The 10,460-nt window shown below is 50.8% G+C and overlaps 1 protein-coding gene across 3 annotated transcripts in view; it reads right to left on the bottom strand.

Moving 5' to 3' along the window:
* The window catches only part of GFRA1 (GDNF family receptor alpha 1), a 193,023-nt gene extending 182,913 nt beyond the window's left edge, over positions 1–10,110 (bottom strand). For 2 of the 3 annotated variants that reach the window (XM_012663932.1, XM_012663933.1), the window contains exons 1-4: positions 9,715–9,766; positions 9,132–9,425; positions 7,982–8,275; positions 6,700–6,783 (exon numbers count right to left, since the gene is read on the bottom strand). In XM_012663932.1, the coding sequence (XP_012519386.1) occupies positions 6,700–6,783; positions 7,982–8,275; positions 9,132–9,249 (496 nt within the window). In that variant the 5' untranslated portion in view covers positions 9,250–9,425; positions 9,715–9,766. Of the gene's footprint in view, positions 1–6,699; positions 6,784–7,981; positions 8,276–9,131; positions 9,426–9,714; positions 9,767–10,057 lie in introns of those variants that run through there. The other variant, XM_012663931.1, reaches the window with a different exon arrangement.
* Positions 10,111–10,460: the final 350 nt, after the last annotated feature.

Genomic DNA, 10,460 nt, shown 5'->3' with positions numbered 1-10,460 from the left:
AAATTTCTTTTCCTTTTTTACCTGTTTGTAATTTCATATTGTTCTATAAGAAAAATGGATTGCTGAGGGGCAAGAGAGGGAGAGAATAAAAACCAAAAGTAGTGGTCTGTGAAAGTGAAATGTAAGTGTACTTAGCAGGGCCTTTGGAGACGGAAGCATCTCCCAGGTTTAAGGCATGTCCTTCTCAGGGAGCAGTAATTCTTGCTGTGATGAGGGGCGCTGGAAAGAAGATTTATGGGGAGCGAGTGGAGGAATGGAAATCAGCCAGCTGAGAAGGGAAGGCTGATCACTAGAATCCTTAAGCACAGGAAGAGCTCCCACCCCGGGTGATCACCAGCTGCAACAAACCCACCCCCAACCTCACAGCACAAGGACAGGGCCCCAAAGGACCTGGAGGGACTCAGAGCAGGAACAAGGAAGACCTTCCCATAGGGTAGTTAAGCCTCCAGCTGGGTTATTAAGAGACAGGGATTTCCTCTAGGGCTTTTTAGATAGAGGATAGATGTTTCATTGCTTGTCCAGGGTAGTTTATAAGCAGCCGTCCTGAAGGCTCAGGTGTGCTACCCTTTTCAACTCATAGAATCATGGTTCTCTGATCAGGGAATATAGGGTCTGCAGAAAAGATTCCCAGTCTTGGAGTCAGGAGCAAGCCAACAGCTGGCATGGCTTTGGCACAGAATTAAAAATGACTGAGATGTATTGAGGACCGAATGTGTTTCAGGCATTCTACTAGGTATTTGATATGCAGCATCTTTAATCCACAGGAACCTAGAAAGTGGTCATTATCATCATCCCATTTCACATTCAAGAAACTGAGGCACAGTGAGCTCAAAACAAAATGAGTGGCAGAGCTGGGCTTCATTCATCTGGGTTGGTGGGACTCCAGAGCATGTGTTCGTTCTCCAGCACCTTCATGTGTGAAGATGTGGAGGTAGGACACTGCCCGGAGCACTGGCAGAACAGCAGCTGGTCAACCCGCCTTGTCTATGACACAGGGGGGCCAGGGCGAGACACAAAGTGGATCAGTGAAAGAGTCTGAGAAGGAAGACTGACGCCAGATCGTTCCTGTAAGTCACCAAGGTGCTAAGATAAGACCTGGCAATGAGGAGGCCAGGTTGGACTGGGAGAAACTAGACACAGGGAGGTCGTGAAGGCCCATGCAGAGATAAGATGGAGAGGGGAGCAATTCAAAAGACCACAGGTCAGCTCAGCAGGACTTGCTGATGGGTACAGCTGAAGGAGCAAGGATGGGAGAAGAGATGGAAGTGACCTCACAGTTTACAGCGTAGATCACCAGGCAGATGACAATGCCATTGTACAAGACAGGAGACCCAGGAAGAGAAGGCAGAAGGAGAAAAGGGGGAGAGAGCCCAATTTGGACATGCTGAGTTTGAGGTAACTGAGATACAGCCAGATGGAGTTGTCCGGAACTCAGCTGGATCTGCTGGTTTAGAGCTCAGCAGAGGCTGGAGTAGGAGGGAAGGCTCTGAGTCATCGGTATAAGTGGTGGCTGAGGTCCCAGGAAGAGAGGAGGTTTGTCCAGAGAGTATACACACAGAAAGAGGCCAACACTGGCCTCCCCTACAGCAGTGCCATGTCCTGGCAAAGGTCCCCAAGGCTCCTCTCAAGCAGCGTGACCCTGGCCAAATCACTTCCACTCTCTGAGTTTCAAGTCTGTAAAACAGAGCAAGAACACTCTTCACTGACATTCAACCACCCATGGTCGATGGGACACCTGCTCAGGACCAGAATGGATGCTTGGTGCTCAGCAGACACCCAGCATAACAAGCGAGTCCTGGACTTTCCAGTGGGAAAGACAGACACGTAAATAAGTTCTCTGGATTCACTGTGATTAACAGCTAACATAGAGGCAAGAGCACGGTGCACCCTGAGGGAGTCCTGAGTGGAAGTGCCTGTCTGGGGGAATTCCAGCAAGGCCCTCAGAGATGAAATTTGATCTTGGTCTTGAAGAACTAACAGAGGATTTCCAAGCAAAGGCAAGGCCATGGGCAAAAAGGCACAGGATAGTGAGTGCACGTGAAATACCTGGGGAATGGTTTGGCTCAGTGAGCATGAGTGGAGAGGGCAGGGCTGTGCAGGGCCCCCACTGGCCTGCTACAGAGTTTACTACATGCCAGTGTAAGTAATGGGGAACTAATGGGGGTGCTCAAATATAGGAACACCATGATTAAAGAACTGAGTGGAAAGGAAAGGACCACCACACCCTAACAGCTGCTATTTACAAGCCTTTCTCTCTCATCACAACTTGACAAGAAAGCAGATGGTGTTATAAGGCTCATCTCCAACATGCAAACATTTTTTTTTTCAGGGATAGGGTCTCACCGTGTTGCCCAGGCTGGAGTGCAGTGGCTATTCACAGGCACAATCATAGTGCACTACAGCCTCAAACTCATGGCTCAAGCGATCCTCCTGCTTCAGCCTCCTGAGGAGCTAGGATTAGAGGCCTATACCACAACGGGCTCATGCAAAATTTTTAGTAATACATATTTTTAAAATAATGACATTAATATAAATAGTAGATTGAAACGGAAACGCTAAACACGCCTAATTATTCACAGCATCATTCAGAAAAAGGGGCCAGACTCAAAAGAGAGTCTAGGCACATCTCATCCTGGAGCAAACCATTTCCAATCACTTGGGAACCAATCTCAAGATCCTAAGTCCTCCTGGGAAGGTCCAAGCCACTTCTGGGACTTGGAAGGGAAATGACAACAGAGCCAGAAGGCTGGGACTTTGTCTCGTATGCAGTACCATCAACTTTGATTCCATTCAAGGAAGGCCAGGCATCCCTTGATTCTTCTCTACAAAATCCAATCTCCCTATCGATGGTTTTAAACCTTGGAGCCCTGCTTTTCTCTGGCTGCCGAAGAGGTGCTTACAGCCTCCCTCTGATCCTCCATCCTCAGGCTTTTCTTGGCACCAACTTTACTTTCAAAATTTCTCCCTGCTTTGCTCTTCCCCTCCAGAGATTCCAGAAAAAAAAAAAAAAACCAAAAAAATAAAAGCCAACAGGCCCATCACCATTTCAAATCACTATTTACTTCCTGCTGTTTCTTGAACTGTTGTGAGGAAGAAAAGAAGAGGCGGAACAGAGGTTAAAGAGCAGAGAGCTGTGGCTGGAGCTGCTGCTTCTGGCCGCTGAGCCTCTGGGCACCCAGGACACTCTCCCAGGCTCCCTCCTCCACACGGGCATCCCCACACACCGGCTCACTTTTTCCCCTGGGTACTCCCACTCGCTGCCCGACTCTTCATGCTCCAGACCCCTAAAAACCACACTGGCATCAACCTACAGGAAACACACCCCCCTCAAGCCCTTAAAAATCCCTTCGGGGCCAAATGCATCTTCTCCTGCCAAGTTTCCAGGGAGGAGGTCCTCCAACCTCCCACCGCAATTCTCACGTGGGTAGGCTACTCAATTTCCCTTCTGCAGTTCAGCCTTCAGAACAGAGATGACAGTTCTTAGACTCTACCTTATTTTTGTTCCTGTCCTTATTCCCACCAAGCTGTGGATAATACCTCAACATGGCCTTTTATCTGGTTAGCAAGAAGACAACGGCAAGGAGGGCTGCGGGTCTGAGGAATCCAAAGAAAACAGAAACGCAAGAAGGTCAAACGTGTCTTGCTCCGTGTGAGGATTCAGCTCACACTTACTGTATGTGGATAAACATACTCTTCACGTTGAGCAGAGAAATCCAAATATGGAAACTCTGATTGCTACCGTATCTGTAAAAAGCAGAGACCTTGTTGTCCTAGTTTCCTCAGAGAGATTTTTCAAGGCAGAAGATGTTCTAGAAACTCAGATTCAAACCATAAAATAAGCAACATTTATCATCCTGCTCCTCCGTCCTTCTCTATCCTACAAAGGCCAAACTGGATAATATGCATTATTCAACAACTTAAAACCTCTCAAGACTCCATTTGGCTTTACTATCCCACTTAAGGAACACAGTCACTGTCAGAGGTCAAAGCTCATTAGTGCTGGAACCTAAAGTTAATGCCCTTGAGAAATAAAATGGAGCTCTAGACAAAGCCTTCCGGGCTCTGGTAAATTCGTTATGACTTCTGGGTTCTTGGCAGGATGGGTCTCACAAACTCCGAATCATATTTGCTATGAAAAGAAACCTGGCTGAGAGAGGTTGCCAGTGAATGAATGAGTGAAACCTGGTGCATGAAGAAGAATTTCTGACACTCATAAAAGACATTCAGACAAACCAGTGGAGTCTGAGAAGGACCACACCATTTTAAATGTGGAAATAATTGCAAGGATTGGAAAGTGATGCAAAGGCACGGTGGGGGATTCTGGAGGGGACCTCGATCTCCCCTCAGATCTGTGGGCTGTCACGACCGGAGAGTATTTACTATCATCATGAGAAAAGAGTGACCAAGAGAGGGGAATTGAGTCTGTTAAAAACCCCATTGCTCATGGCAATTCTGAAATTAAAACGCAATGACCCGCCCTTCTTCCTTACCTGCTTCCTCACTTCCCAATGTCCATGGGGAGTGAAAGTGTCCTTGTGGGTGTCTGTGGAATCGGTACAAAGACTGAGGAGTCCATGGGGCAGGCAGCGGGCAAGAGACACTACCCCTCAAAAGCAGGAGGGAGCTCAGGTTGGCCTCTGCTACCCTATCGGCCACACACCATCCCAGTTCCATCTCTCATCCACTGCTTGAGCCACTGTCCTAGCTGAACCCAGGGCACAGAGAGTATCAGGAGGAATTTGGACTGGAAATTATTGCCATTATTCAGGACGACATATGAGCTCTTCTAATACTAAAGCTGTACCCTTATATTTTATTCCAAAACAGACACACACACACACGCATACACACACACACACACACACACTTTTCCTCTGAATGAAAAGATACGATAACGTAGAGGAGTGCTTCTCAAGCTTCCTGTGCATATGAAGCACCCAGCCTAGGGATCTTGTTAAATGCATATTCTGATTCAGTAGTAAAATGAGATTCTGCACTTCTTCCAAATTCCCGGGCTATGTCGATGCTGCCGGTCTAAGAATTCCACTCCAACTAGCAAGGGGTAGATGTTACAAAAGCTTGGAATAAAACAAATCTGGGTTTAAATTCTTGTTCTACCACTTAGGAGTTTTGTAATCTTGGGCTGGTTTTTTTCACTGTGCCTCCATCGGCTCATCTCTAAAATGGAAATAATAATACCTAAGAAGCACTTGATGATGATGATTATATAAGTTAATAATATGAAGTTCTTAATACAGTTCCAGGCATATAATAAAAGCTTAGTAAATGTCAGTTGGTGGCTGTCTCTATGATTCATGAGGGCAGAGATGGCAACTGGTTCATTGCCAAAATCACAATAGCTAGAACATAGTAGGTGCTCAGTGGATGTCTGGCGAATGAATGAATGTATGTATAACACACCCACATGAGCCAGGCACAGTGGCTCATGCCTGTAATCCTGGCACCTTGGGAGGCCAAGGCAGGAGGATCCCCTGAGGCCAGGAGTTTGAAACCAGCCTGGGCAATATCGAGACTCCAGCTTTACAAAAAAAATTTTTTTAAATTAGCTGGGCATAGTGGCATGCACCTGTAGTTCCAGCTACTCGGGAGGCTGAGGCAGGAGGATCACTTGAGCCCAGGAGCTGGAGGATGCCATGAGCTATGATGATGCCACTGCACTCCAGCCTGGGCAACACAGCGAGACCCCATCTCAAAAAAAAAAAATACACCCACACATAATTAGTCAGTATTTGCATACTCCCGTGGTTCAGTGGCATTTCTGCAGGAAAAGATAAAACATGTATAACACCACAACACTCTCACCAGCAACAAACCATTATCTCATAGAATCAAATTCAACATTAACCACCACGTTTAACCACCAAGAAACATATAATTTCTTATATACTTAAGAAAATGTCTTAATTATAAATAAATAAAGACAACATCAGTCTGGAATCTGTATGTCATTAAGAGAAATTATTGCCTTGCTCATTATTTACAGACTGTCTGAATGCAGATGTTATGAAAAACTTAATTCTAAAATTAAGTTCATTTCCAAACCACACATAGAACAGCAAAGAAAGACAAAACAAACCATGGAGGGGTGAGACTACATTTTAAAGGGCCGTTGGGGCAAGAGTACATTCTCTTATAAACACACACACTTGGTCAGGAAAAAATAGAAACAGAAGAATTGTTAACAAATGGTAGAGCTTAATCTTTTAAATCAAAGGCAGACAAGTGAGTTCATCCAAAAATTTTCAACAATTTAAGATTATCTTCAGGCATCTTGTAAAGTAAGTGGCATCATATGAACAGATCCCATTTCCAGGGAGGCACCATGCAGGGTATGCAGCAAGAAGAGAATACGATTGCCACCTACAGACAGAAGTGGCACTCCCTTTGCCAGAGCTGTCCAATCATATTTCAACGTGAAAAAAAAAAAATTCAACCAACTCACCTCCCTCCAACCTCTTCCAAATCACCATACCACATTATTTCATTTAGAATTACTTTCAAGTCATACAATCATCTCTAGGCATTCTGCCTCTTCATTATCATCATCCTATTTCTAATTTCCCAGAAACACTGTGCCATTCAACTATCTACTTATACACTACTTGAGAGCCAAAGAGAATGCAAGCCAACAAATTCAAGCAGACAAAGGCATCAGAGTGGAAGTATAAATCTGCTTACCTGATATGAATGGGACCACCCGGAATATATCTGATAATCTGCTGTTAACTGGTTCATATGGGGAATCCTCCAGCAGATCATTTCCTAAAAACAACAGAAAGATTAGACTCAGATCTGAAAAACAGATATATTTCAAGCAGTTTTTCGCTGCTGAATCTGAATTCTAATTATGTTATGATTGTGTAACAAAACGATGCTGCAACTTTCAAAGATTGCAAATGCATCTATTTGGCTATGGTTATGACTCTTCATTCCCTCTGCGTTTGTTGTCCTTGTTCTCCCCAGAGTGCCATGAAAACACTGGAGAACAACCCAGCCCGATCTTGCCAGAAAACTCTCCCACTCTTTGCAAAGGAATGAAATTAGAGAGGAAAGAGCCGGTGACGTCACAAGCCCTGCTTGCCTCAAGGAGCCAATGGAAGAAAGGTGACCCAGAAGAGGCCCACATTTCTGTTTGCTCCCAAGACATGGCATTTGCTCGGAAAGCAGGTACCCTGGCTGTTAAACAGTCCACCTCTGAGATAGATTTTCATTAATAGATTCTGGGAGAAGTGGTAGCTGACAGGTCAAATATGTATATGACAAATCCTCAGTGGAAAATGACTGCACAGGATGTTTGTGTTAGATTTACAAACATGTGAGAACCAAAAAATTCCCTTTGGGATGGATGGTTGTGACAAGTGTACCTTTCTCTCCCTGAGCTACTTCTGTGTTAACCAAGGTTGAACCACACCAGCTGGTTCAAGACTCAGCTAATCTAAGATGACAAATGGTTTTTCACACATCTGCCTTTGATCAGGTTTGAGGGGGGTAAAGATAGAATGGATTCTACTGGGCCTTTTATAATTCTTTATCTTATGTCAGAATAGGTTAAAGAGAAGAAGAAAAAGGGAAAACTCCAGTCAAGATACAGGGTAAGCCTTCCTATTATTATGTGAAGCCTGCTAAAGCCTCAGGCTGGCTCTCCTTGGAGAGAAGTTGTGGGTTCCTTGGGTGGCCTTTAGTGCGTTTCCTCCTCTGATGCTCCGACGAGGTTTCAGAGAGGTCATGGGGTCCCCAGGGTGGTCCCCCACCCCTTCATGGGTTTTCCAACAATCAGGCCCAACAATGCTGCTCGGCCCCAGCAAACGCCAGCTGCCGCTATCCCAGGGGGCCAATGAAAGGTCCTCATTCCACAGCTGGGGAGAAGCAAGCGGAGGGGTGAGATCAGCTGGCTGGGGGATTGAGGGGCCCGCCTGCCTTCGCGAGGGACGGTGGTGGGCGGGGGTCGGTCCGCGCCTACCCTGCAGGCTCTGGTACATGCTCCAGTAAATGCGCAGGCAGTTCTTCTCCTTCTTCATACCCCGCTTGCAGCGGCAGTTGTAGAGCGACTTCTGCTTCAGGGCCTCCATGGCGCTGCGGCACTCATCCTTGGCCTCCAGGCCGGATGCCAGGCTGAAGTTGGTCTCCTTGCCCGCCACGCACTGCCTCAGCGTGCGGTACTTGGTGCTGCAGCTCTGCTCCTTCAGGCACTGGTCGCTGGCTTTCACGCAGTCCAGGCGGTCCCCGCCGCTCACCTCGGCCGACAGGAGCAAGTCTGCGGGGTGGAGGGGAGGGAGGCTGAGTGCGGCGGGGCAGGGACCTCGACGCCCCTGCCCCTACCCCTGCGCGCGCCCAGAACCGACAAGGATGCTTGGCCGGCCTTATGGGGCGCCCTGCTCAGGCAGCGGGCCCACCCCCTACACCCGGGACCCCATTCTCCCGTCCCAGGGAACTCCCCACTCCCTCCTCTGTGCCTGCGGGAGAGGGTGGCGCAGGCTCAGCGCGCGGGCTTTGAGCGGTGTGCCCTGGAGCGTGCGCTGTCCACCGCGCTCGCCAGCCCTCTGCCCCCGGCCGCCGGGCCGGAGCGGCCGCCCCCGGGTCTAGCGGCTCCCTGAGCCCGGCCCGGCCCGGCCCGGCCGAAGCCCGGAGGCTTTCCGAGGAGGAGCGGTGGCCCGCAGGGCAACGGGCGCGTGCTGGGCGTGGGGCAGGCTAGCCGTGGTCAGCGGTCGGCCCGGCCGGGAGCGCCGAGACGCTACTCCGGGAAAAGTTTTCCCTTCGAAGTTTGTTCTCCCAGCCCAAAGCTCGCCCATACTCCACCTGCCCGCTGCGCCTCAGCGAGCTCCCGGAACTCTCCAAGGGGCGCAGGGCCCGAGGCTGGAGGGCCCCTTAGTCCCTCTCCAGGCTGGGTCATTAAAAACCACAGAAAACAAAAACCAAGCACGAATAGCTGCAGTCACTGCCGCGCCGCCACCGCCTCCCTAGCCCGAGGACTCATGATCTCCTTCCCCAAAAGGAAACTTCTTCATCCCACATCCACCACACCTCAATTTTGGAGCGAGGGGTGGGGGTTGCTGCAAGCTACCCTCGGAAAGACTCAGCGGATAAGAAAGCCAGCGGCGGCCTCGACTTACCCAGAAGCGGCAGCACGAAATACAGGGTCGCCAGGAACATGGTGCCTGCGCGCAGCTGGTCCCCGCCCCCCAAAAAATTCCCGAACCGCCGCTGGATCTCTCCAAGGGAGTTCAGCATGCAGCGATCCCCGGACCGCCGCACTCCTCTGGCCGCCCAAAGTTCAGCTCCATCCAGTGAAAGAGGAAACTCTGGGTCCGTCAGCTGCCACCGCCGCCGGCGACTCAGCTCCAAGAGGGTGGCGGGCGCGAGGGCGGGAGGCGGTTCTGCTTTTAGGGGTTCAGGTCCGACCCAGCCTAGAAGGGAGAGCGCGCTTTGAAATGAGAGCAGAGAACGCTGGAGCCTCCCCTCACCGCCCCTCTTCCCTCCGCCGCTCCCGCCTTGGGGGACTTTTCAACGCCGGGGTGAGGACCCACCCCCACCCGAGTCGGGGCGCGGGGGGTGCATGTGCGTGTATTCCGGGGGGCCGCTGACTCGGGGGAGGGGAGCTGGAGAGGTCCGACGCAGGCTCCCAAAGTCCAAGGGGGTGTCTATCGGGTACAACCGAAGAGGCTGAACGCAAGGAAATAAATAAACAAACGGTACTTTCCGAGCGCTACGAGCGGAGCCGACCGCTGCCTGGAGTCAGAGCCCTCGGCGGCAGCTCCCCAGCCAGCCCCGGCGCGGAAAGAGCCCCTTCTCCCGGGAAGTTGGCCGCCCCCTCCTCGCGCCCGCTAGCTAGCTCGCTCAGCTGCCGGCCCTCCCCACCCAAACGACCAATCACTACCCCTTGTCCCCCCCCCCCCCCCCCCCCCCCCCCCACACACACACACACACACACACACACACACACACACACACTCCCCGGGCTCGCCGCCTTGCACAGGCAGCTGGGCGAGGGGGAACCAACGTCCCGGCTGGGGCCGAAACCCGGCTCGTGCGCCCCTACCCGACACGCGTCCTCTGCTCCCTCCAGGGTGTCCGCGCCTCTCACACACTCGCTGGGCGCCCGGGACTCGGGCGCGTCCACACCCCCGCCCAGGGCGAGAGCGCCGGCTCGCTGTCCCCGAGCAGGTGCAGCCCGGCGCCACGAGCGCCCCCCGGGCCCCGAAGTTGGGGGATGCCTGCAAGATGGAAAGAGGTTGCCGGGGGGAAGGGCAGGGAGCGGCCACGGGTTCCCAAGCAGAGCAAGAAAACTCTCAGCGAATGCCACCAACCTGGACTCAACCGACCGCGTCCAGCTGCGGCGAGACGCCAGTTTGTTTATTTATTTATTTATTTATTCTTGGGGGGTGGTGTCCCCGCCCCCTCTTTCCCTTTCCAGGCTCACTTTCTCTGCGCTGGGGGCGGGG

The sequence above is a fragment of the Propithecus coquereli genome, unplaced genomic scaffold (genome assembly GCF_000956105.1).
Source record: "Propithecus coquereli isolate 6110/MARCELLA unplaced genomic scaffold, Pcoq_1.0 Scaffold84, whole genome shotgun sequence".
NCBI lineage: Eukaryota > Metazoa > Chordata > Mammalia > Primates > Indriidae > Propithecus > Propithecus coquereli.
The sequence above is the reverse complement of the archived record's forward strand: the minus strand, read 5'-3'. Positions and strand labels throughout refer to the sequence as shown.